At 43.5% G+C, this 27,738-nt stretch overlaps 1 protein-coding gene across 2 annotated transcripts in view; it reads left to right on the top strand.

The window, feature by feature from the left end:
• The window catches only part of VWA8 (von Willebrand factor A domain containing 8), a 105,798-nt gene that overhangs the window by 53,045 nt on the left and 25,015 nt on the right, over positions 1–27,738 (top strand). The window contains exons 26-35 of one of the 2 annotated variants that reach the window (XM_087938043.1): positions 3,386–3,537; positions 9,323–9,431; positions 11,036–11,171; positions 13,233–13,435; positions 18,315–18,431; positions 19,547–19,611; positions 19,710–19,835; positions 20,887–20,996; positions 23,732–23,886; positions 27,322–27,523. In XM_087938043.1, the coding sequence (XP_087794169.1) occupies positions 3,386–3,537; positions 9,323–9,431; positions 11,036–11,171; positions 13,233–13,435; positions 18,315–18,431; positions 19,547–19,611; positions 19,710–19,835; positions 20,887–20,996; positions 23,732–23,886; positions 27,322–27,523 (1,375 nt within the window). Of the gene's footprint in view, positions 1–3,385; positions 3,538–9,322; positions 9,432–11,035; positions 11,172–13,232; positions 13,436–18,314; positions 18,432–19,543; positions 19,612–19,709; positions 19,836–20,886; positions 20,997–23,731; positions 23,887–27,321; positions 27,524–27,738 lie in introns of both variants that reach the window. The other variant, XM_087938042.1, reaches the window with a different exon arrangement.

Raw genomic sequence — 27,738 nt, 5'->3', positions numbered from 1 at the left:
AGACATTATCTTTAAAGTCTACCTTAACATTTAACAGAATAACAGAGTTGGAAGGGATTTTGGAGGTCATCTAGTCCAGCCCCCTGCTCAGGTGGGAAGCCTTATACTATTTCAAACAAATGGTTGTCCAGTCTCCTCTTAGAAAACCTCCATTACTGGAGCAATTCACAATTTATGGAGGCCAAGTTGTTCCGCCAATTTATTGGTCTCCCTGACAGGAAATTTCTCCTTAATTCTAGGTTGCCTCTTTCCTTTCCATCGCTTTCCATCTGCTGCTTCCTGTCCTACCTTCAGGGGCTTTGGAGCAGGGGTCGCCAACCTTTTGGACCTCAGGGACCACCAAACTCATCATTTTAAATCCTGTGGACCAGAGACCCTGGGGAAATCCCCCCAAAAAGTCTGCAGGAAAATTCCCCACCCCGTTTTCTTACCAATCGATCGTTCTTTATTTGGGATCGCAGGATACCGTCTCCAGCTCCGTTCTCAGGAGTAGAGAGAGAGAGAGAGAGAGACTTTTGGCTTCATGCAAGGAAAGCAGCAGAAGCAGCAGAAGTCTTTCTTTCTCTCCCCCAAACTCTGCCAGAAATGAGTCTTTGTGAGGCTTGTCGCGCCGACGCAGCCTCTTGGACCAGGATGCCTTGCAGGGCCGCCTCACTGCCTTGTGTTGTTCGCAATGCAAGCCTTGTGTTCCCATGGGCCATGTGGGCGGCGCAGCCTTGTATACTTGCGCAGCCTGGATTAATTGTTTTGGGGGTGACGTTTCTCTGCAGACCACCAGGGAAGACGGGAGAGCAGCCTTCCAATATTTGAGGGGCTGCCACAGAGAGGAGGAAGGAGTCAAGCTATTTTCCAAATCACACGAAGGCTAGACAGGAATAATGGATGGAAACTGAACAAGGAGAGATTCTACCTAGAAATAAGGAGAAATTTTCTGACAGTGAGAACAATCAACCCATGGGAACAGAAGTTGCCTTCGGAAATCGTGGGAGCTTCATCCCTGGTGGCTTTCAAGAAGAGACTGGACTACCCTCTGTCAGAAATTGTGTAGGGTCTACTGCTTGGGCAAGGGGGTTGGACTAGATGACCTACAAAGTCGCTTCCAATCCTATTATTCTAACTCAAATAGTTAAAAAAGAAAGATCCTGGAATGCTTGTTTGTGCCAGGGAACCGTCATTATTCCACAAGCTGGTCATTGAACCGTTCCATAAATGAATCTAAAAACGACGGAAGGAACGAACATAATTATGGCAGAAAGCAAGAGGCAATCTTAATTCACCCACTCGGTTTCTGCTTTGAATTCAGGTTTCTGGTTTGCTTGGCCTCGGGGGTTTCCGAGAGATTTGGATCAGGGGAATGGCTACATTTATTCAGATTGTCTTCAACCAGCAGCAAGGAGAGACAGGAGTAATTTGTTTAGGGCAATGGTCACCAACCACTGGTGGTCTGTGATAATATTTTGGTGGTCCGCAGAGAAATGTCACCCCCAAAGCAATTAATCCAGGCTGTGCAGGAGCACCAGGCTTGCGTCGCTTGCATTGTGAACAACACGAGGGAGTGAGGGTAGGGATATAAGGGTCGAGGGGGGAACATGCCCCATGCGCCCCACGCACATGGCCTGGCCACTGGGCTGCTTCTTTCTGCTTCTTTCTTCTGCTTTTGGCTGCACGCAAGGGAAGCAGCGGAAGTCTTTCTTTCTCTCCCCCAAACTCTGCCAGAAATGAGTCTTGGGGACCCTGTAAGGCCTCCTGCTCCAAGAGGCTGCACCGGCAAAGACTCATTTCTGGCGGAGTTTGAGGGAGAGAAAAAACGACTTCTGCTGCTTCTGCTGTTTTCCTTGCATGAAGCCAAAAGTCTCTCTCTCTCTCTCTCCCTCTCCCTTTCTCTCTCCCCTTGAGAGCAGAGCTGAAGATGGTATCCTGCAATCCCAAATAAAGAACAATCGATCGGTAGCAAAACGAGGTGGGGGATTTTCCGGCAGACTTTGGGGGGGGGGGATTTTCCCAGGGTCTCTGGTCCGCGGGATTTAAAATTATGGGTTTGGTGGTCCCTGAGGTCCAAAAGGTTGGTGACCTCTGGCTTAGGGCACACAGGCATCCCCCTCCCCCGTCCATCAGGTAATGGGAGCCAGTTGGGATGAAAGGAAGGAGGGAAGTGATAACAATCTCACAGCTTGAAGACGGAGGAAGGAAATTTAAGCCATACACAATGTCTGTTTCTATTATTGTGTGGCTCTGCTAAGCCTTCTGCCGCGAAATCAGGTTTGGTTTTATACAAACGTAAGTCTGTTTTGAGTTAGAAGGTGTTTATACTGCTGGCAGGCAAAAGTCAAGCTTCAGGATGTGCATATTCGCAGCATGATTTATTTAGTTTATCGCCTGGCTGCTCGGATCGTCCTAGCCGAATAAAGTTATTTTGCATCATTGGCACGTCTGAAAAGCAAGGAAGAAAATGTGCCTTGGAAAAACAAACGGGGCATCCCGTGGTCAGGAGACTCTATAGATGACCTCCAGCTAACCTTTTCCTCCTTTAGTAGCTCTCTTCATTCACATAATATACTGTAATATAGTTCCCACCGCTTTGCTGCTGTTAGTTGCAAAGTCGTGTCCGACCCATCGCGACCCCATAGACAACGTTCCTCCAGGCCTTCCTTCCCGCAACCATTTTCTGGAGTCCATTGAAGCTCACGCCGACTTCTTCAGGGACTCCATCCAGCCTCCTCCTTCTCTGCCATTCCCCACATCTTCTTCTACTCCCCTCCATCATTCCCAACATGAGGCTCTTCTCCAGGGAGTCCTTCCTTCTCACTAGATTTCACGAGTCTGCACTTTTCTCTTCTTTATCCTCTCAGCTGGTGTTTGGAACGCTGTGCGCGCGCACACCGCGAAGTAGCAATCCAGGGAGAGCATAGCGAACGCCTAGATCAGTGATGGCAAACCTTTTCGTGGTGGTGTGCCAAAAGCGAGCGCGTGCGCCGGCACCCACAATGCAATGCACCATCACCTCCACCACCCCGTTTTTCAGCCCATTTGAGGCCTTTTTCGGAAGGAAGCTGAGGGAAGCCTCAACAGCCTTCGGAGGCTGAAAAACGGGCCCATTTTTCGGCCTCCAAATACCGGAAGTGACGAAACCGGAAGTGCCTGAAGTGACGAAATGGGCCCATTTTTCAGCCTCCAAAGGCTGCAGAGGCTTCCCTCCAGCCTCTGGGAGGCCAAAAAAGGCCTCAAACCAGCTGGGAGGCGCCTGCCATAGGTTCCTCATCACGGACCTAGATTGTTATTTTTCTGTGTAACGGAACCGGCTTTCAAGTCGCACTTCCCATCACTGACAACAAACTCACACTTGGTTTTTTGTTTTGTTTTTCTGTCTCTTTCTTCATCTCTGCAGAAGTTTCCAACCGAAGGGCTTGCCAACGTGGTTCGGAACGTCTTTGATTTTGACTCCTACAACAAAGAAATGCGTGAGATTTTAATTAGGACTTTGCATAAACACGGAATACCGATCGGAGCCAAACCCGACAACGTACAGATGGCAAAGGAGTAAGGCTTATTGTCTGCCGTATTGCTGCTAGTTCTAAAAACCTGGAAATGCTTGAAGCAGATTCCATGTTTCCTCCGAAAAGGGCCATTCGGTTGCGTAATTATTTATTTACACAACATTTATCAGTGTGTATCTTTACGGGATACAGCAATATGTTTCAATGGAGGAGTCGTGGTTTGTTTGTTATTTTTTAAAAAAATCTAATTAACCTTGGTGATTTGTGCAATGGAAATAAATAAAGGGAAATATTTGTTTGATTCTTCTTGGTTTCTCTTCATTGATTGGTCTTTTGCTAATTTATTGCTGTTATGTGTACGAAGCCGGTTTGTAGCAGTTTAAAAAAAAAATATGTAAATGAATGAATTGACTTGGCTTTTAATCCTGCATGGGGCAAATTTCCCCAAAGTACTGCAAAAACTTCAAAAGATCTTGTTTCAATAGGTTTTGCCTGGCATCAGTCAAATGTCTCTGGTGAGCGATATCATTTTGTAATGATGTCATTAAACCAATGACGCCAATCACCCACGCTGACATATTTTTGTATTTTAACGAAAGTTTATGAATAACAGACACCGTTGCTCCCAATTAGACCCAAAATTTTCTCGTATTTCTTTGACCTTGCAATATTCCAGATTCTTTTCACATGGTATCCAGTTTGCTTAATGGTGTTTATGGACACCCTGTGTTATGGAGTGCTTATTCACTGAACATCAGACAGATACCTTGATGTGTATAAATAATAATCATCGGACTTTGCATGATCACATTTTTGAAGCTCAGAAACCATCTTCAATTAAAACAAGTATTTCCCTTTATGCTTGGAAAGGTTATGCGAAACAGACTTGAAAAAAATTGGTGGTTATGTTGTTTGTTTTTTGAGATAAGGAGGAAGACAAAATCCACTTTTCTTGCTATAAATCTCATTCAGCGGTTTGAATAAACCATCTCTAGCATCAACATTAACTGAGTAAAATCTCACAGGCAGCATTGCAGATACTAATTCAATGGCTTCCCGATTTTGAACCAGCGGTCCCTTAAATCTGTTTTGTTTAGCGACCGTTCAAAGTTAACAACAGCCCTGAAAAAAAAAAACATGACTTGTGACCATTTCTCACACTCACGTGATCAAAATTCAGATGTTTGTCAACCAGCTCATACTTATGACAGGTCGCGGTGTCCCCGGGGTTGCGTGATCCCCTTTTGCCACCTTCGGATGCACAAAACCAACGGACAAAGCCCAATGTCAGGATTCCAGCCATCGCCCTAATGAAATCATGATTCTCAAGCCAAACTTCAAAAAACTTCAAAGGATTTATTAGAGGCGACATACTGCCACTGCCCTATATGAAGCCAACTCTGGCCGATGTAATTTACAGACACCTATGACCCTGTTTCCCCTTTCCCCCCAGGTGTGTCATAAACTAGATTATCCAACTGAGCACATTCACAGGCTGGGTGTCATCATTCACGTTATTTGCGGGCAAAAACTCTGGTATTTCAGTTACAATCTTTTAAAGAGAAGAATTGGAATGTACTTCCGCTTTCAAACTGCTGCACTGTTCTCCCAGATTTCCTTCCTCCTCTCCCCCCCACCCTTTTCTTTATGGCAACTACTAAAACAGGCATAGGAATGTTTGATGGGTTGACATTCGGCTCCTCTCACTTCTTGAAGGTGACCTGTATAAAGCAAAAACAAATTGAGGGCAGATGTAGAATTTAGGGTTGCGAACCCCCCCACTCTCCCAGCCATGGTTGGATTTTCTGCATGGAATCTTGCTGTAAGGTGATTGGTCTGGACATTCCTGCTCTTTACCCAAGATGCCTCTAATAATGGGTAAGCCCTTCCACTTATTTACAGTCACCGATGACCCTGTTTCCTCCCCCGCCCCGGGTGTGTCATAAATCAGATTCTCCAATTGAGCACATTCACAAGCTGCGTGTCATTAATCACGTTCTCCAATTAAATATATTCACGGGCAAAAGCTCTGGTAGTTTAGTTACAATCTTTTAAAGATAAAGAGTTGGAATGTATTTCCGCTTCCAAACTGCTGCACGGCTCTTCCCGATTTCCTTCCTCCTCTCCCCCCGTCCCCTTTTCTTATGGCAACTACTAAAACAGGCATAGGGATGTTTGATGAGTTGTCATCCGACTCACTTCACGACCGTGTTACGAACTTAATGACTGTCGCGATTCATTTCATGAACTGTGGCAAGAAAGGTCGTAAAATAGGGCAAAGTTCACTTCACAAATGTCTTGTTTTAGCAGAAACGTTGGGCTCCGTTGAGATTGACAATTTTGAAATGTCCGTAAATTAGTGACTACTAAAAGTTGAAGTACGTGGTTAGTGACTGCTAGAAGTTGAGGAATGTGGTTAGTGACTGCTAAAAGTTGGAGAATGTGGTTAGCGACTGCTAAAAGTTGAAGAACGTGGTTAGTGGCTGCTAAAAGTTGAAGAACGTGGTTAGTGGATGCTAGAAGTTGAAGAACCATCTCACACTTTCTCCCTGTACATATCTAAGGAGCTTTTTACGCGGTTGTGTAAAGGACACGGCAGAAATTCAAACAAGAGGGTGACTCACACGGAACGGTCTGCGCGTTGGTTGCCCAGTTTCCATGTTTAGTTCTGTGCAAACATCATCTTCATCTGTTACCACTGAAGGCACTCAAGTGGAGAGAACTTTTGGCTGCACGTCCAGACTTTTGTTATTTGACATTTACTTTTTCCCTTTCGGTTGCTGGATTACAAGGACAACAGTTGCAATCGTTCCCTGCTCTCCAAAGTTTAAAAGTCCTTCAAAAGAGACTTTATTTTGGTCAAGTGTGAACTGTTGTTGTAATATAATAGCGTCAGAAAGAGAGTTAACTTAATCTTGCATAACTTCTTCGCTGGTATTATTGTACTGCTAACTAGAGCGCGCAAAACCGTTCGGACCCAGGCTTCATAAATAATTATTCACAAACTTGTTTTAAAAACAAAACATATTTTATTGCAACGCTGGGAATTGTTTTCATTCCTAGCCAAAACTAATCTTAAACAATCCCCCAAGATAAGCACATGCCTTTCAGTTCTGTGAAGCACTGCCAAAAACAGAAGTATCCAATGAACTAAGAAAGAAACCAACTGAAGTACAAGAAAAACCAACCGAAGTACAAAGAGCTTCAAAGATGACTCGGAACGGATCGAACGACTTTGCTTCCTGCAAAGGTTTCGTCATCTTGGCCTGACTTTTATACTTTATGGGAGGGGCAATCACCTCCCAGCCTTACTTCCGAGTAGCCACTTTTGCCTCAGCTGCTCTTGCCTTCTGGCAGCTCTGTGCACATGCGCACTGGGAACATGCTCCCCTTGTTCCTCTTCCTCACTGCTGCCAGATTCCAGAGGCTTCGGAGGCAGCACCCGACTCCCAGATGGTCGTGGCGCCATCTCTGCATCAGACACAGGATCCTCACCTGAGTCCACCCCAAACTCCTGGACTGGTCCTCGTTCTTCCTTACTGTCCGATTCTACTGCTGTCTGCACCAGCTCCGGTGAGCCACAACATTGCAAAACAGTTCTCTGTTGACCCAAGGGTGCTTTTTTCAAGAGGCAACTGGAATTTTCTTTGCTTTTCCTTGAAGGCGCTTCGCTTCTCATCCAAGAAGCTTCTTCCGTTCTGATTGAACGGTGGAGAATGGAAGAATTTATATTCCTTGCAGTCCTCTGGTTGTTAGCGCTCTTTCTGAGAGTCGTTGAGGCCACTTGGACAGATCACCAGATAAACTGGTCCCCGTTCTTCCCCACTGTCCGATTCCGCTGCTGTCTGCACAGGCTGCCGGCGAAACACAACACAAAACAGGTGCTAGACCAGTGGTGGTAAACCTTTTTCGGCTCCCATGCCAATAGTTGCATGCGCGCTTGTGCGCTTGCGTACCAGCACCCAGGAGGGCAATGTGCGTGCTGGGTCCCCACACACACACCCTGAGCATGCACATGCAATCCCCCCACAGCACATTGTGCATCTGTGCATGTGCGTGCAATCCCCTTGCCACACGCCACGCACCTGCCCACTAGATTCCCTTGTGCGCAATGCATCTGCACCGTGCATCTCTGCGCATGCGCGCACAATCACCCCTCTGTGCCATCCATCTGCACATACACGCACGATCCCTCCACAGGCCGCCCGTCTCTGCGCATGCGCACTTCCCTCCCGTGCACCCCTGCCTCCCCACGAATGCGCGACAGATACCCAACAATTCCCCTGGCACATGAGACCTCACCCAGAAGAGCCCCACTGCGTATAAATGCGCACCGCCACCACCTGTCAGGTAGTGGCGGTGCGCATTCATACGCAGTGGGACTCTTCTGGGTGAGGTCTCGTGTGCCAGGGGAAAATGGCTCTGCGTGCCACTTTTGGCACGCGTGCCATAGGTTCGCCATCATGGAGCTAGACCTATACTTGAATACAGCTCATCAGTCTGGAACCCATATCATGTATCTGACATTAACACAATTGAGAAAGTCCAGAAATATTTCACAAGAAGAGTTCTCCACTCCTCTACTCATTGCAAAATACCTAATGCCACCAGACCTGAAATTCTAGACCTAGAAAACCTTGAATTACACCGTCTTCGGTCTGATCTAAGTATGGTATATAAAATCATACATTGCAATGTCCTACCTGTCAATGAATACTTCAGCTTCAACTATAACAACACAAGAGAACACAATAGATACAAACTCAGGGTAAACCGCACCAAACTCGATTGCAGGAAATACGACTTCAGCAACAGAGGGGTCAATGTCTGGAATACTCTACCTGACTCTGTGGTTTCTTCCCCAACCCCAAAAACTTTAACCTTAGACTGTTGACCTCACCCCTTTCCTAAGAGGTCTGTAAGGGGCATGCATAAGCGCACCAATGTGCCTATCGTCTCTGTCCTAATGTCCCCTGTTATTCGTACCCATTTCAATGTACTCTTAATTGTGTTTTGAATTATATCTGTTATCTAAAACATGCTTGACAAATAAAATAAATAAAAAGAAGGAAAGAAAAGGAAGGAAAGAAAGGGAAGGAAGGGAGGAAGGAAGGAAGGAAGGAAGGAAGGAAGGAAGGAAGGAAAGAAAGAAAGAAAGAAAGAAAGAAAGAAAGAAAGAAAGAAAGAAAGAAAGAAAGAAAGAAAGTTAGTTCATAGTAGAAGTCTGTTGTGATTGCAAACTTCATTGATCAAATTATTCAATAATTATTATTTCAAATAATAATAAATATTTTCTAGGGAAAAGCATCCCTCATTTATAGCTAACTCGAAACGTGTTTTGATTTGTATTTTGAAGGCAGAGTATTAACTTGAACAGGTGTGTTTCTATAGACTCATTAAGTAGAAATAATTATAAATACTAATATTAAAAATTCTAGCTGAATGGGAATCATAGTTTGATCTGTATGATCTGTTAAAAACCTCAAATATTTCATTTTCCCAAAGTCTCAATTCCAGATCTTCAAATACTGTTTTATAAAAAAAAAACTGTTTATATTTTCTAACAATATAATTGGTGCTGCTTCTCCATTAAGGACTTATTTAGTATGTCAGAACTTAGTTTATGTTTTACCATGAAACCATTTTTTTCCTATTCAGAAAAATTCCCAAGTGGAAAAATTCCCAAGTGCAAAGTAGCATTGTCATCTTAAGACTCTGTTGCACGTGGTTAACATTCTGTTAACGAGAAGGGGAAAAAAAGTATTGTCAACTGAGAAAAATGTGGGTCAAATTAATTATAGCGCTATATTTTTTTTTTTCTTGGTCAGATTGCCATTGCCAGATACCCAATTTATGGGCTACTGGAAAATGAATCATTTGGGGAAATCGCGCCGAAGACTGTTGTGTCCAACTGAAACCCATCGCGTCGACGTGAAGGTTTGTGAAATTTGGTTCAAGTTTAAGATTGATAGAGGAGAATTTTGGGGGCGGAAATGAGGGGTCCTTGGTGATCTCTGAGCTTGGTGATTTTTTTTGCCGACATTTCATTACCCAACTTGGTAATATCATCAGTGCTAGATGAGAATTGGGTTTACAGGGAGGAGGAGGAGGAGGAGGAGGAGGACGACTGGAGTCCTTGGTGGTCTCTGGGCTTGCTTGTTTTCTTGCAAACGTTTTGTTACCCAACTAGGTAACATCATCAGTGCTAGAAGGAGTGGGATTTGCTCTAGCAAACTGATGATGTCACCTAGTTGGCGTCACCTAGTTGGGTAATGAAAGGTCTCCAAGAAAGCCGCCAAGCAGAAAAAGCACTGAGGATCCTTCAAACTTAATATTGACCATAAACCTGCATGTTTAACCGGCGTTAAGTATTTCCAATCTGGCAACTCTAAAGGGCACTGAAGGCAAATAACAAAGCTGCATGTTAAAAAAAAAAAATCGTGGAATCCAAGCTGATTACGTGCTATCGTATTTTCAAATTAAAGAAAGAAGATGTGGATTGTTGGATCACAAAGGATTTAGTATAATCAAGCAATATTCAGCGGTGAGTTCAATCCTAGGTAGCGGCAGGTATTTCTTTCTCTGGGCACAATGAGTAAATATCAGCTGCGAACTCTGCATTGGTGACAGAAAGGGCATCCGGCCAGTAAATACTCAGTTCCTTTCAGTTGCCCCGACTCCACCCCGATGCAAGGGATTACGGGGTCAATTAAAAGACAAAAGCAACATTCAGCGGTATAAAGTGAACAGTCCAGAATGGATGATTCTAAAATCCTACAATGATTAGTGTTGAGGTAATTCCCCGTTAGGAGAATGAGCGCATACAGGGAGACGTATTTAAGAGTAGTGTTTGAATAATACACACACAGCACACAGATACACCGTACAGTAAATGTAGGTTTTTACTTCCAGAAAGGTTTAAGCAAAGTTCAAGATAAGCAGTCCAAAGTCATGCACAGGTTAAATCAGTCAGTTTTCAATCCAGGGATAATCCAATAACAAAGTCCAGTGTCAAAAACAGTTCAGTAACAGACTTACATTAAATCCAGTAATATCAGTCAATTAGAAGAAGTGGCAATACTCTCCAACAGAAGGAAACAGATACACTCACACTCTCTTCTGAGACTAAGGCAAAACAACCCAGGTTTCTGGCTCCGTCTTATGGCCATTTGAGAAACCACACCTAATTACAGCTTTGCATTTTTCTTAAAGATACAGTTTTAAAATGTTTATCCTGGTTTATATATTTCTAACCCAAATACCTGTTAGGTGACTTATATTCTTAACAATTGTTACTAAATTTGGTGACAGAACACCTAAATTTTGACCAACCCATTGCAGTTTATTTCAGAGGTCTCCAAATTTGGCAACTTTAAGACTATGCAACTTTAAACTATGCTGGCTGGAGAATTCTGGGAGTTGAAGTCCACAAGTCTTAAAGTTGCCAAGGTTGGGGACCCCTTATTTACATATTAAAAGGCACCTGGGAGGCAAAACACATTCCAGTTTTGGGGCTCAGGATTTTCATTCTTTGCTTGTAGGGTCCCATACATTTAAACGTGCAGGCCTTCCCCCTGGAAAGGCACGAAGCCAGGGCCTTGAGTTTCACGGAAGAGCTGGCATTCTGGACCCTGCCTTTGAACGAGGTTAACTTCGTGTGCGATGTGGCGTCGCAAGGTAAGAGTGCCCATGTGAGTAAGTAACGATTGGAGAAGTGGGCGCAAGTAATTTAAACCGATATTGGCAGGAATTATTTTGCAGATTAAGCGAAGTCCCCGAAGACTTGTCCTTTTGCGTGTTTTCTCTCTAATGCGGCCGTGAGGTTAAGCACAACCCTTAACAGCCCCCACTTCCCTCTTAAACAGTTAAACTGTGTAGTAGGGCAAGCATTCTGCGGAATAATCCTTATTTAGTCCCTCCTCTCTTGCTGTATGACTAATCCTTTCGCCTGGTTAGATAAGCACCCAAAGGATAAGCGTAATTGCCTCACATCCACAAGCAGTCTTATCCAAAATGTTTGGGGGGTTTTGTCCAAAATGTGTTAGAGTAGAGTAGAGTAGAATATTGGAATAGAATTAGAATTAGAATTAGAATTAGATTTAGATTTAGATTTAGATTTAGATTTAGAATTAGAATTAGAATAGAATAGAATAGAATAGAATAGAATAGAATAGAATAGAATAGAATAGAATAGAATAGAATAGAATAGAATAGAATAGAATAGAATAGAATAGAATAGAATAGAATAGAATAGAACAGAACAGAACAGAACAGAACAGAATAGAATAGCTTTATTGGCCAAGTGTGATTGGACACACAATGAATTTGTCTTGGTGCAAATGCTCTCAGTGTCCATAAAAGAAAAGATACATTCGTCAAGAGTCAAGAATCATCGGGTACAACACTTAATAATAGTCAGAGGGTACAATAAGAATAGAATAGAACAGAACAGAACAGAACAGAATAGAATAGAATAGAATAGAATAGCTTTATTGGCCAAGTGTAATTGGACACACAAGGAATTTGTGTTGGTGCAAATGCTCTCAGTGTCCATAAAAGAAAAGATACATTCGTCAAGAGTCAAGAATCATCGGGTACAACACTTAATAATAGTCAGAGGGTACAATAAGAATAGAATAGAACAGAACAGAACAGAACAGAATAGAATAGAATAGAATAGAATAGAATAGCTTTATTGGCCAAGTGTAATTGGACACACAAGGAATTTGTCTTGGTGCAAATGCTCTCAGTGTCCATAAAAGAAAAGATACATTCGTCAAGAGTCAAGAATCATCGGGTACAACACTTAATAATAGTCAGAGGGTACAATAAGAATAGAATAGAACAGAACAGAACAGAACAGAACAGAACAGAACAGAACAGAACAGAACAGAACAGAATAGAATAGAATAGAATAGAATAGAATAGAATAGAATAGCTTTATTGGCCAAGTGTAATTGGACACACAAGGAATTTGTCTTGGTGCAAATGCTTTCAGTGTCCATAAAAGAAAAGATACATTCGTCAAGAGTCAAGAATCATCGGGTACAACACTTAATAATAGTCAGAGGGTACAATAAGAATAGAATAGAACAGAACAGAACAGAACAGAACAGAACAGAACAGAATAGAATAGAATAGAATAGAATAGCTTTATTGGCCAAGTGTAATTGGACACACAAGGAATTTGTCTTGGTGCAAATGCTCTCAGTGTCCATAAAAGAAAAGATACATTCGTCAAGAGTCAAGAATCATCGGGTACAACACTTAATAATAGTCAGAGGGTACAATAAGAATAGAATAGAATAGAATAGAATAGAATAGAATTCTTTATTGGCCAAGTGTGATTGGACACACAAGGAATTTGTCTTGGTGCAAAGATTATAACTAAGCAACCGGAAATCTCTAATTGGAGAACGTGATTGATGACTCTTGGCTATGGACGTGTTTCGTTGGAGAATATGAATTATGATACAACCAGAGGAGCGGAGGAAAAACAGGGTCAAGGGTGACAGTGAATTTACGTGTCTCAGAATCGGCTTCACCCAGGTCATGCCGACATGTTCGCTCCTAATAAATCTTTTGAAGTTTTTGAAGCTTGGATCGAGGCTCATGATTTCATTAGGGCAACTGCCGGAAACCCGACAGGTCTCTGATGAGGATCCTAGCGATGAGTTTTGATTGTAGAGCAGTCCTGAACTTACACCTTCCCTCTTTCTGTTTTTGCCCTGCTTAAAGAGCGCGAAGACGGGACTTCCCTTTACGTGGCCACCTGCAACCCCGTCTCCTTATATTTCATGAACGCATCGGGGAAAACCGGCTACTGCCTGGACCTCTACGACCTCTTCCCGCGAACCTTCCGGGGCCTGTGGCAACCGTTCGTCCGGCTGGCCCCCCTCGGCAGCCCCCTCCAAGGCCAGGTCGTTCTGCACGAAGAGCAGGTGAGTCCTCTGAGGGGAGGCTGGGCCGTGGCTCATCCTCCTGCCTGTTGGCCCTGGTTGCCAAGGGGGTGGGGGAAGAGAGAGAAAGAGAGAGAGAGAGATCTTAAAATTAGGAAAAGATCTAGTGAGGAAGTCTTTCTTTCTTTCTTTCTTAGTCTTTCCTTCCTTCCTTCCTTCCTTCCTTCCTTCCTTCCTTCCTTCCTTCCTTCCTTCCTTCCTTCCTTCCTTTCTTTCTTCCTTTCTTCCTTTCCCCTTTCTTTTCTCTTTCAACAAAACTGGACAGGCAGCTATTTGGTTTATGTCCTTCCTTCTTTCTTTCCTTTCTTTCTTTCTTCCATTCCTTTCTTCCATTCCTTTCTTCCTTTCTTTCTTTCTTTCTTTCTTTCTTTCTTTCTTTCTTTCTTTCTTTCTTTCTTTCTTTCTTTCTTTCTTTCTTTCTTTCTTTCTTCTTTCCTTCCTTCCTTCCTTCCTTCCTTCCTTCCTTTCTTCCCTTCTCCTTTCTTTTCTTTCAACAAAACTGGACAGGCAGATGTTTGGTTTATGTCCTTCCTTCTTTCTTTCCTTTCTTTCTTTCTTCCATTCCTTTCTTCCTTCCTTCCTTCCTTCCTCTTTCTTTTCTTTCAACAAAGGCGGGCAGCAGCTATTTGGTTTATGTCCGTCCTTCTTTCTTTCTTCCTTTCTCTCTTCCTTTCCCCTTTCTTTTCTTTCCCCTCTCTCTCCTCTCTTTCCTTCCATCTACCATTCCTACCTGGTTGCAGCCTTGAAATGGAATAGAGAAATATGGCAGGATCTCCATTGCAAAAGCTCTTGGGCACCAGGTGGATGACATTGGTACAATACTAGATCAACCTCCCTCCTTTCTAACTAGATAAGACTTTTTTTTTCCCTTTGGCCTTTACATTTTTCTAGTGAATGGAAAACAAAAAAGGAAGGTGAGAGATAAACCCAAAACTATCCCGTCACATTTCTGTCTTTGGAAAACTGACACGGCCTTGGAATAACGAGAGTTGCAAGGGACCTTAGAGGTCTCCTAGTCCAACCCCCTATTCAAGCAGGAAACTACACCATTGCAAACCAATGATTGTCTAGTCTCTTTTTAAAAATCTCCAGTGTTGGAGCATCCACAACTTCCGGGGGCAAATCCTTTCACTGATTAATTGTCCTCGCTATCCGGAAGTTCCTCCTTAATTCCAGGTTGCACATCTCCTTATCCAAGAGGAACAGTAACAGGAAAGAGTTGGACGGGACCTGGGAGGTCTTCTAGTCCAACCCAAACAGGAGATCCTGTACTACTTTAGACAAACATTTGTCTAGTCTCCTTAAAAGCCTCCAGCAATGAAGCACACACAATTTCTGGTGGCAAGCAGTTCCACTGGTTAATTGTTCTCACTTTTAGGAAGTTTCTCCTTAATTTCAGGTTGCTTCTCTCCTTGATTAGTTTCCACCCATTGCTTCTTGTCCTGCCTTCAGGGGTATTTGGAGAATAGCTTGACTCCCTCTTCTTTGGGGCAGCCCCCCCAAATATTGGAAGGCTGTTATCATGTCCCTTCTAGTCCTTCTTTTCATCAAACTATTCCTGCAACCATTCTTCATTATATTTTTGCCTTCCTCCCTCCCTCTAAGCATCTTGGCTGCTCTTTTTTGCACTCTTATTTTATTTTATTTATTTATTTAAATTTGTCAATCACTTACAAGATAATAGGTATAAGTAAAAACATCGTTATGAATACAGGGGTACATATAAGAAAGATAAAAAAATATCTAAAAGAAACAATAGGACAAGGACTGTAGGCACAATCGTTTACAAGATACATGTATAAGAATAAATATAGTTTTGAATACGTGAGATAGATACTTATAAGAAAAATAAAAGAAACAACAGGACAGGGACGGTAGGCACGTGGGTGCACTTATGCACGTCCCCTACAGACCTCTTAGGAAAGGGGTGAGGTCAATAGTAGACAGTCTAAGGTTAAAGTTTTGGGGGGTTTGGGGAAGAAACCACAGAGTCAGGTAGAGGATTCCAGACATTGACCACTCTGTTGCTGAAGTCGTATTTCCTGCAATCAAGTTTGGTGCGGTTAACCTTGAGTTTGTATCTATTGTTTGCTCTTGTGTTGTTATGGTTGAAGCTGAAGTGTTCATTGACAGGTAGGACATTGCAATGTATGATTTTATATACCATACTAAGACCGGACTGAAGGCGGCGTAGTTCTAGGTTTTCTAGGTCTAGAATTTCAAGTCTGGTGGCGTAAGGTCTTCTGCAACGAGTAGAGGAGTGCAGAACTCTTCTTGTGAAATTTAAAGATGCTTTTTCCCCCCCTTTCTTCTTTCTGCCTTCCCAGGCCTGTTTTTCAAGCCCTTCCCCTCCCTTGTCCAGCCTTTCCCCTCCCTCTCTCCTCCCAGTTCAATCCACGCTCCCTTCTTTGCACAAACGGTTTTCCTCTCTCAGTGCCGCTGCTTCTGCGAGAGAGTAAACCTTGGCCGGGTCCCAAAAACCTCCACAGCAAAGAAAGGGAAGCTGGACAGGAGCTAAAAATATATTTTAAAAAAGCATCTCAGCCGCTTGGAAGAATCTTGGCGGTTACATCTGTTGGAGGCTCTGGAATGCAAAGCGCTGGGGGGAGCCAGAGGTCAGCCGGAGGTTCCTCTTCTCCCACTGAAAGATAAACATGGCCAATAACGGGCAGATCCTTCCCAGCTCCCCTGGAGCAGGGCCAGGCCCGGCGAAGTCAGAAGTATTCGCCGATGACGCAAAAGTCTATTTGGGGAGACAAGCCACGATGCCGCCGGTCAGGAGTCTGTTCAGATGGGAGCTATTAAGATCGGGAAAAGGGTTGGAGAAGCAAAGGCCGGTGGCACCGAGCAGATTTGCTCTCCTGAATTGAACATGCAAAGCCAAAGAGGACAGCCTGATAACTTCCCCACCCACCCTTAAAAAAAAAAAGAAACCTTGGAACATTGTTGAGTTTTTTTTGTTTTGTTTTCAGTCTTACGCTGTTGTGCAGGCAGATGGGCAGCAAGGAGAGAGAGGAGGGAAGGGGGGAAGGAGAAAGGAAGGAAGGAAAAAGAAAAAGAAAGTAAGGAAAGAAAGAAAGAAAGAAAGAAAGAAAGAAAGAGAGAGAGAGAGAGAAAGAAAGAAAGAAAGAAAGAAAGAAAGAAAGAAAGAAAGAAAGAAAGAAAGAAAGAAAGAAAGAAAGAAAAGAAAGAAAGAGAAGAGAGAAAGGAAGGAAGGAAAAAGGAAAGAAAAAAAAGAGAAAGAAAGAGGGAGGGAAAATAGGAAGGAAAAGAAAGAAAGAAGGAAGGAAAATAGAAGGAAAGAAAGAAAAAGAAAGAAGAAAGAAAGAAAGAAAGAAAGAAAGAAAGAAAGAAAGAAAGAAAGAAAGAAAGAAAGAGGGAGGGAAAAAGGAAGAAAAAGAGAAAGGAAGGAAGGAAAATAGGAAGGAAGGAAAAAGAAAAGAAAGGGAGGGAGGGGAGGAAGGAAGGAAAAAGAAAGGAAAGAAAAAGGGAGGGAGGGAGGAAAAAGGAAGGCGGAAGAAAGGAAGAGAAGGAAGGAAAAAGAAAGGAAAGAAAAAGGGAGGGAGGGGAGGAAGAAAAAGAAAGAAAAAGAAACAAAGAAACAAAGAGGGGAAAGGAAGGAAAGAAGGAAAAAGAAAGGAAAGGAAGGGAGGGAGAGGGAAGGAAGAAAAAGGGAGGGAGGGGAGGAAGGAAGGAAGGAAAAGGAAGGAGGAAGACAAGGAAGGAAAGAAGGAAGGAAAAAGAAAGGAAAGAAAAAGAGAGGAAGGGAGGGGAGGAAGGAAGAAGAAAGGCGGAAGAAAGGAAGGAAGGAAAGGAAGGAAAAAGAAAGGAAAGAAAAAGGGAGGCAGGGAGGAAGGAAGGAAAAAGGAAGGAGTTGGCCACACCCAGCCAATAACATGACCACCAAGCCACGTCCACCCAGTCACATAACCACCAAGCCACACCCACCACCTAAGCCACGCCCACAGAACCGGCTGTTAAAATTTTTGAAACCCACCCCTGCCTAGGCCTCCCCCAAAAGCACTCAGTCGATTTTGAGTCCTGGCAAAAACCTCTTTATTTACAATAACGTGAAGTAGTTCATTCACAGTCAGCCAACAGCTTGGCCCACGTTTTTGCAAAGGCGGACTAATTATCTCAGATTGTTATCAATCCTGGAATTGCTGCCTGGTAAACTAGTTCCACACTCACTGTTGGCAAGGAAGGCTGGGTTTACAGACCAAGATCCACAAGGCCGGAACAAACACATGACCGAACGGGCGAATTGTTTCCCGCAAAAGCCCCCTCCGCTTTTGCTCCTCTTTTAATCCTGATGGGAGGGGGCCATTCGTCGTCCACCGGTGGCCTTGCTCCCCACTCGACCCCGAGTCCTTAATTGTGCCTTCGTTTTGGCATCTCTGCGCATGCGCGGGGTGGGAACCGCTTCCAGAAGCTCCCCCGCCTCACTGCTGTCCGAGTCCGAAGGCAGCTGATGACTGCCAGCCTGCCCTGGCCCCATCTCTGTCTCTGATGCAGAGCCCTCATCCCGAGCCTTCCTCAGCCATCAAGACTGGCCCAGGTTCCTCCCCAACTTCCTCACTACTGTCCGACTCTGTTGCTAGCTCCGTCAGCTGCTGGCGGGCCACAACAATGGATTTCCCACACCCTTCAGTGAACTCCGCGCAACGACAAATATGTTGCGGAAGGGAAAAATCTTGCGGGAAAAAAACCAGTCTTTTCTGAGGCATCAAAATCCGCCCTCAGTTCCGAAATGCGTCGAATTACCTCAAGTGAGAGGGGTCATCGAGGACACATATACCTCTGCAGTTTTTCTACAGTATGTAGAATTATCCTCTCTCTCACCCCGCTGTTTTTCTTATAGAATCACATTGTTTTATTGCTGGACACGAACACGGGGGCCGTAAGCCGTCTCACCTTGTTACCAGATATCCCGGCATCGCGGAAAGGAGCATCGTGGTGGGGAGGCAAAGCGGAGGAGGTAAGACGTCACAATAGCCCATCCGTCCTCCAGGAATAGAGCTAGTTCTCGACTTACAGCCAAGGGCGGGATTCAGGCGAACCGGATGTTAAAGTTACACCTGGTTCGCCGAACCGGTATTTCAACCGACCAGCTGGCCCCACGCACCCCTCCTAGGAGTCTCCACCTGATGCAGGTAAGTACACGGTCTGTGTGGCGGGTCGTTGTGGGGGAGAAGAATGGGCCTTCCAGAAATCCAGAAACGGGTCTGGTGGGCCTCCAGAACCCAGGGGTGGCCATTTTCTCCCTCCTAGAGGCCCGGGGGAGGCGTCTGGACCCTTGGGAAGGCAAAACACGGCCTTGTTGTGGTCCACTGGCACCCAGATTTGAGAAATCACATGGAACAGCATAGCAGCGTGGGAAGGACCTTGGAGGTCTTCTAGTCCAACCCCCTGCTTAAGCAGGAGAGCCTAATTTCAGACAAAATTAGGTTGCCCAACAGTCTCTTCTTAAAAGCCTCCAGTGATGAAGCACCTACAACTCCAGGATGCAACCCATTCCGCTGACCGATTGTTCTCACGGTCAGGAAATTTCTCTTGAGTTCTAGGTTGTTTGTCGCTTAGTTTCCGTCATTCCTTCCTGTTCCGCTTTCAGGTGTTTTGGAGAATAGCTTGACCCCCTCTCTTCTTTGTGGCAGCCCCTTAGATATTTGTTCTGCAATTATTCAGTTCACTTATGCTAGAACTAATTATTAAAAACAGTAATAATTATTGTGAGGTCCCTGGGATCTAAACGTGATGGTTTTCTTGAAGATATTTGATTTACCAAACTACTCTAGTGCATATCAGTGAACACTGATGATGTTACCTAATTGGGTTATGAAACTATTGTAAGTCGAGAACTACCTGTATTTTATTTAGCACAGAAAATAGGAATTGATCTTAGCATTTGTGGGAGTGGATAGTTTTTTTTCCTCCATGTTAGACCATCAAGAACTTTTTCCTAGAACTTGCCAAGTCTCCATGTGTAACCAAGAGTTTTGGTGAATTTTGGCAGTTTGGCCGAAGAATTGCAATTCATTATTATTATTATTGTTTTTTCCTTTTCTCCGCCTGTCGACCTGCTCTCGAAAGAAGACGAGTCACAAAATGTGCAAAGAATTTGCACATAAGAATTGGCTGGTCTTCTACAAAGAGGAAGGGTAAGAATAAATTCCTTTTTTTTTCTTCTTCTTCTTTGCTTACAGAAGCATCCTGAGGTTGTCCTGAGACCTAATTTTTTAAACGTTTTATCTTTCAGGAACTACCTTATCGTTATGGATGTCTTGGAGGGCAATGCCCACACCATCTCTTTGCCCATCAGTCTCAAGTCTGTTTTTTTAGTGGCCGAAGACCGGTGGCTTCTGGTGGAAACTAAAACCAACCAGTAAGAACAATGCTTCTTATACGTCCTCTTACATCGTCTACATGTCATTGTTTCCCGCTTGGTTCCTTTCCTCCCCCAAAAAATTTATTTTATTTTTTTAATAGTTACAATAATTCCATCTTTCATTCGTGCGGTGTGTCGACGGGATACGTATATCTTGTGCTGACAATCATAACTGATATTTTTTTTAACCAATATAGCAATAATCACATTTTCTTGGTAAATCATAAATCATTTCCTCTCATATTTATTATCCTTATAACCCTCTTGACTAGTTTCTTTATATATTCATCCGCTCAGTTTTAACTTGTTTTATTTTCTAACCGTTTCATAAAATAGATCCCATATCATATAGTATTCAGTTTCTTCCTTTTCTTTAATTTCCAGTGTTAATCTATTCACCTCTGCACATTGAAATATTTTCTCAATCGCTTTTCCCTCTGCCTTCGCTCCTAGAAGAGACCCTACACCATTCTGAAGAAATAGTTGCCCAATCTCTTGTATCAATGGAGTGCCCACAGTTTCTGGTGGCCAGCAGTTCCACAGATTGTTCCCACGTCAGGAAATTTCTCCTTAGTTCTCGGTTGCTTCTGTCCCTGATTAATTCCAATCTGTCGCTTCTTGTCCTGCCTTCAGTGGCTTTAGAGAATAGCTTGACCCTCTTGTCTTTGGGGCATCCCCTTAGACCAGGGGCCCCCAAACTTGGCAACTTTAAGACATGTGGACTTCAACTCCCAGAATTCCATAGCTGGCTGAGGAATTCTGGGAGTTGAAGTCCACAAGTCTAAAAGTTGCCAAGTTTTGAGACCTCTGCCTTAGACACTTGATCTGCAGTTATTCGGTTCAACTGTTGTGGTAGAACTAATGATTAAAACTGTAATAATAATTGTGAGGTCCTTGGGATCTGAGCTTGATGGTTTCCTTGCAGATATTTCTTTACCAAACTACTGTAGGTAACATCATCAGCGGGGGAAAAAAAACGACAGGATATTATTAAATTTTGGCCAATGTAAACCTTTTAAAAACATGGATAATTCCTCATGATTTCCAGGAAGTACCTGTTGACTAAGCCGATACACCTGGCCGTGGAAGAGACTGGAGTATGCCAGTTACACACTCTGACTGAGGAACCAGCGGAAACTGGATTTGGAGTAACCACAGGTGTGGAATTTTAAAACAAAAGAATTGTTTAAAACAAATTGTCAGCATTTTTGTGGATTTTCTTTTGCTTCAGAGGATTTGCTGAATTGAGTATATTCACACAGGCCGGTGTTTTTCAAACTTGGTGGCTTCAAGATGTGTAGACTTCAACTCCCAGAATTCCCCAGTCAGCATGGCTGGCTAGGGAATTCTGGGAGCTGAAGTTCACAAAGGCTGACTGGGGAATTTTGGGAGTTGAAATCCACACAGGCCTGGCTGGACAATTTTGGGATCTGAAGTCCATGCATGCTTGGCTGGGGAATTCTGGGAGTTGGAGTCCACACCCATCTTAAATCTGCAAAGGTTGACAAACATTGATGTAGCCCACACCTAGTATTCACTTGGTGGCAGTTTTTCAGTAATTAAAAATAATACGAGTCAGATGAAGTTGTGAAAAGGGGAAGAAAAAAAACGCGATGTAGCAAATTTAAATAACACCTTTCAGGTTGCCTGAAAATCCCTAATGAGACCAGCTGTTATCACCAGAAAAGCTGAACCAAGCAGCGGCTTTCAAGTGTTGCAGGCAGATAAGCTTGTTAAAATTAAATTAAGTTGAAATTGTATAGTGAAAGAAATGTGTATATAGAAAGATGATAAGGAAATGTAAAAGATGCCTTGACATTGATATAATGATGTATAAAGTTTTATTTTATGTTTTTAAATTTTGTGTGTGTGTGTATACACACACACACACACACACATATATATATGTGTGTATAAATATAATTTTACGTGGGAGAAAACCCGAATAACCAAAGATCCACATACAAATACCAAAAACCTCAGAAAACACACACACACACAACAGATATATATGTATTGTATTCAGCTTTCTTCGGGTATTTTCCCACGTCATTATAGTTGTGCTTTTAAAGTTGTAGCAACGTTTTGGCAGAATCTCATATATATATATATATATATATATATATATATATATATATATATATATATATATATATATATATATATATATATATACACACATATTCATAGATTTTCAAGGGTACAGGTATGTAGGTCTAGGTGTGTGTTCAGGTCTTTTCCCATGTAAGATTAAGAGTATCTTAGCAACGTTTCGGCGAGGTCCCACTCGCCATCCTCAGGCTGGTACTTTCGGCTTCGTGCCAGTGCAAGCAGTGTGTGATCGGAGCTGCCGTCTCTCTAGAAATACTGGTGGGGAAAACACCCCCATAACATGAATAAGCGGGACGATACCTCCCACCTACCAGACATCTGGAAACTAGCCCTCACCAACAAACATACCTGTATCCGTGAAAATCTACGAAAACATATATATATATATATTCTTCTTTCCATCTATCATCTATCTATCTATCTATCTAACTAACTATCTATCTATCTATCTATCTATCTATCCATCCATCCATCCATCCATCCATCCATCTATAAAAGCGAAATGCCACTCACACATCATCACAAAATCTCTAGAACCATAAAGCCTACAAACTTGAAATTTGGCACAGATGTTCTTCTTGGCTTCTAGGGGCTCACTAAAAAGGATTTTTCAAAATGACCATCAGAGCATTTAGAGCATTTCCTGTATTATTATTATTAACATGCTCTGATGCTAAGGAGTTCTACTCCCCTCTGCCCACACCTGAAAAGAAATCTCTTCCAAAAGCAAAACACAAGCAGAGGAGTTTCAGTTTTAGTTTCAGTTTCAGAGCACCAAGCAACTTTAATGCAGAATAGTTGAGCTAAGCCCCGCCCAGGCTCCTTGCTGTCTCCTTGCTCACACAGCAAATACTGTTTCACTTTCCAAACAGCCCTCCATTCTCTCACACAGTGACAGGATGCTAGCCAGGTGAATACCCATGGATGCTGGTAGGCAGAGGCACAATTTCCCCTCCCCCCTTATTTTCCTCCCCCAAAACTAAGCCCGATCACATAGTTTCGTAGCAAAACATGAGTATTGAGCTAGTTCTGTATAGCTGCACTTTTGCAAAAATGCCCATGAAGGCAGCACAAGAAACCATGGATGGAAATTTCTGTGGAGCTTCTCAGTGCTCCAGGTCATGGTTGTCCCAAAGGTGTTTTTTTTGGGAGGCAACTGGACTTTCTGGTATTTTCTTTTGAAGACATTTCGCTTCTCCAGGAAGCTTCCTCAGTTCTGAAGAAGAAGAAGAATGGAAGAAGCTTCTTGGATGAGAAGCAAAACATTTTCAATGAAACGTCCATGGATATTCTCCGTCATTCAGATCCCAAAGTTGTTTTTTTCAGAAGGCAACTGTTATTTTGTTTTGAAGAGGTTTCACTTCTCATTCAAGAAGGTTCTTCAGTTCTTCAGAATGGAAGAAGCTTCTTGGATGAGAAGCAAAACATTTTGAAAGAATGTTTATGGAGTTTCTCAGTCCTCCAGGTCGTCATTGTCCCAAAGATGTTTTTTTTTCAGGAGACAACTGGACTTTCTTGGTTTTTCTTTGAAGAGGTTTCACTTCTCATCCAAGAAGCTTCCACAGTTCTAAAGAAGAACTGAAGAAGCTTCTTGGATAAGAAGCAAAACCTTTTCAATGAAACGTCCATGGATATTCTCAGTCCTCCAGGTCATGGTTGTCCCAAAAGTGCTTTTTTTTAAGAGGCAACTGGACTTTCGGGTTCTTTCCTTGAAGACGTTTTGCTTCTCATCCAAGAAGCTTCTTCAGTTCTGACTTGATTTGCTCTGCTCTTCTGCCTAGGGGTGGAAACCTACGTGCCTCAGGCTGTTTCTCGGGATCAGCTGTCTTCCGAGAACTTAAGCCGAGCCGTTGCACAGAAAATCAGCGCCCCCAACCGAATGTTCTCTGGCCAGCAAGACTATGCAACGGTGGTGGTCGGATTCCCAGATCTCATGGTAAGGATTTTATTTTATTTTATTTTAAAAAAGGGGCTTCGTTGAATTGGAATTTCTGGAAAGTTTGGAATCCTTGATTGTGGGGCTCACCAAGATTTCCCCAGAACATTGTTTGAATGTCAACAGTGGTGCCTGCCCCGGGATGCATCCCTTAGACAGACTGTGAAATCTGGGGAAGTTGCACTGCATCCTGGAATCTCTTTGAATTAAAAATCCTGGAGAAATATGTTTGCAAAATGCAGGAAATGAAATTAACCTTTGATCCGTTTTAAAATGGCTTTGCTTCCATCCATCCATCCATCCTCCTTCCCGTCCTCCCTTCCTTTCCCTTCCCTCCTTCCCTTCCCTCTCTTTCCATCCTTCCCTGCCTACTGTTTTCCTCCCTCCCTCCCACCCTTCCATTTCTTCTTCCCTTCCTTCCATCCATTCATCCTTCCTCCTTCTGTTCCTCCCTTCCTTTCTTCCCTCTCTTTCCTTTCCTCCTTCCCTACCTGCTACCTTCCTTTCTTTCTCCCTTCCCTTCCTCCCTTCATGCTTTCCCTCTCTCTTTCTTTTCCTTCCTCTCTCTCTTTCCCTCTCTTTCTTTCATTCCTTCCATCCCTACCTACTCTTCCTTTCCTCCCTCCCTACTCTTTTCCTTCCTTCCTTCCCTACCTACTGCCTTCCTTTCTTCTTCCCTTCATTCTTTCCCTCTCTCTCTCTTTCCTTCCCTACCTACTCTTCCTTTCCTCTCTCCCTACTCCTTTCCTTCCTTCCCTACTTTCTTTCTTTCTTTCTTTCTTTCTTTCTTTCTTTCTTTCTTTCTTTCTTTCTTTCTTTCTTTCTTTCTTTCCTTCCTTCCTTCCTTCCTTCCTTCCTTCCTTCCTTCCTTCCTTCTTTCTCCCTTCCCTTCTTCCCTTCATTCTTTCCCCCTCTCTTTCCTTCCCTCTCTTTCTTTCTTTCCTTCCTTCCCTCCCTATTTTCCTTCCTTCCCTCCCTATTTTCCATCCTTTCCTCCCTTCCTACTCTTTTCCTTCCTTCCTTCCCTCCCTCCTTCCTTCCTTTCTTCCCTCCCTCTTCTGTCTCTTTCTCTTTTGACATATACCTAGTTACTATTCCTTTCCCACATTTGTGATTTTTGACCCTTGTAACAGAAAACTTACTTTCTTGGCATCACACCCAGTCAAACGTCTCCCTGTCACTGCTCAGATAGTTCCAATTGAGCTTATATCATTGCATGAACTAGCAAAGAAGACCAGGGTTAGCCTGAAAATCTTTTTCAGGGCCCTGCCTCACTGGGCCTCAGGAGATTGTTCTGGGAATTTGGTATCTTAAGGGCCACCTAAACCTCGAGGCCACCATGAAATGCAACCAGAATGTCACTCAGTCCATAAACCAAAAGTTAGCAGCCATCTATCATGGCAGGTGAACGACACAATAACTTTCATTGTAATTTGGGTTGCAAGATTTGGGTTTGGCTAATCTGGAGAAAAAAAGGACTAGGAGTGACACGAGAATAGCATTCCGGTATTTGAGGGGCTGCCACAAAGAGGGGAGGAGGTAAAATTATCCTCCAAAGCACCTGAAAGCAGGACAAGAAACCATGGATGGGAACTAAGCCACCAGAGATTCAACCTAGAAATAAGGAGAAGCTTCCTAACAAGGAGGACAATTCGCCAGTGGAACAGCTTGCCACCAGAAATCATGGCTGCTCCATCACTGGAGGTTTTTAAGAAGAGACCGGACAGTCGCTTGTCGGGAAATAGGATCTCCTGCTCGAGCAGGGAGGGTTGGACTAGAAGACCTCCAAGGTCCCTCCCGGATCTATTGCGACGGATGGATCGATCCTGAGCTCTAGAGAAATGCTTAGATTTCATAAAGCCCCTTCTGGGATCTGCTTGCTTAGCGGAATGGGTGGAAGTTTTAGCTGAGGGATGAGATCTTCTTCTCCATTGTCCCTTGGAATCGATTCGAGAGGCTTTCTGGATTTTCGCTCGCCTCTCAAAGTGCCTTTCGTCACCTAGATAGCTTCTGTCTTTCTGGAGTCCAAACTTTTTGTTGCTGTTGTTTAAATTAAAGTATCAACTCATAAAACATTTTTATGAGTCTTTTTAGGGTTGCCAAGAGAAAGCGGGGAGGGGGAAGGGGTTTTGAAAGAGCAGTGCGGCAGCTTGGATATCGAAACTGCATTCCGTAAATGTTTTCAAAGATAGCAACTAGGTGACTGAAGTTTCTGCTAGACAAAATTCTAACTGGAGAACGTGATCGACGTCTCTGGGCTATGGATGGGTCCCATTGGAGAATATGAATTATGATACACCCAGAGGGGTGGGGGAAAGCCAGGGTCAAGGGTGGAAATGAATGATATGTCTCAGAGTCAGCTATGCCCAGGCAGTGCTAGACATGTTAACTCCCAATAAATCCTTTCGAAGTTTTGGAAGTTTGGCTCGAGAATCAGGATTTTAATTGGGGGTCACTGCCGTAATCCTGATGTCAGGATTCCAGCAATCGCTCTAATTAAATCATGATTCTCGAACCAAACTTCAAAAAACTTCAAAGGATTCATTGGAGGCGACATACTGGCCCTGCCCTGTATGAAACTAACTGTGCAATTTACAGTCCCCTGTGACCCTGTTTCCCCTCCCTGCCCCCTGGGTGTGTCATAAATCGGATTCTCCAACGAAGCCGGGCTGGGTGTCATCAATCACGTTCTCCAATTAAATATATTTGTGGGCAAAAGCTCTGGTAGTTTAGTTACAGTCTTTTAAAGAGAAGAGTTGGAATGTACTTCCGCTTCCAAATTGCTGCACTGTTCTTCCAGATTTCCTCCCTCCCTCCCCCGCCCCCCCCTTTTCTTTATGGCAACTACTAAAACAGGCATAGGAATGTTTTGTGGGTTGACATTCGGCTCCTCTCACTTCTTGAAGGTGACCTGTATAAAGCAAAAACAAATTGAGTGCAGATATAGAATATGGGGTTGCGAAAAAAACAACAATAACCCAGCCTTGGTTGGATTTTCTGCATGGAATCTTGCTATAAGGTGATCGGCCTGGATATTCCTACTCTTTACTCAAGATGCCTCTGATAATGGGTAGCCCTTCCACTTATTTACAGTCCCCGGTGACCCTCTTTCCCTCCCTCCCCCCCGGGTGTGTCGTAAATCAGATTCTCCAACGAATCCAGGCTGGGTGTCATCAATCACGTTCTCCAATTAAATATATTCACGGGCAAAAGCTCTGGTAGTTTAGTTACAATCTTTTAAAGAGAAAGTTGGAACGTATTTCCGCTTCCAAATTGCTGCAGTGCTCTTCCAGATTTCCTTCCTTCCTCTCTCCACTTTTTTTATGGAAACTACTAAAAAAGGCATAGGGATGTTTTATGAATTGACACCTGACCTAAGATTTCATTCGCTTTTAATGTGTCATTTAACCCAAGTGTTCCTATTGTGTACCCCAGTCACCCAACGAAGTCTTCAGCTCCAAGAGAGGCTCCCCGCTGAGCAGCCGACAGTTTTCCCTCACTGATCCACTTTATTACGGGAAAAGCAGGCAAGGGGGTACGGTGAAACACACCAATTGCATCACCCTGGCCGGGGCTAACCAAGTGGTGAGACTCTTGGCCCCTGGGGACGTGCCTCTGAAGGAACTCTACCCGAAAGGTAACACCACTACTACTACTACTACTACTTCTTCTTCTTCTTCTTCTTCTTCTTCTTCTTCTTCTTCTTCTTCTTCTTCTTCTTCTTCTTCTTCTTCTTCTTCTTCTTCTTCTTCCTCTTCCTCTTCCTCTTCCTCTTCCTCTTCCTCTTCCTCTTCTCCTTCTCCTTCTCCTTCTCCTTCTTCTTCTTCTACGTTTAGTTCAGTTTCCTTTATT

The sequence above is a fragment of the Pseudonaja textilis genome, chromosome 8, assembly GCF_049901715.1.
Source record: "Pseudonaja textilis isolate UNSWEBS1 chromosome 8, rPseTex1.2, whole genome shotgun sequence".
Lineage (NCBI taxonomy): Eukaryota > Metazoa > Chordata > Lepidosauria > Squamata > Elapidae > Pseudonaja > Pseudonaja textilis.
This window is presented reverse-complemented; position numbering and strand designations above follow the sequence as displayed.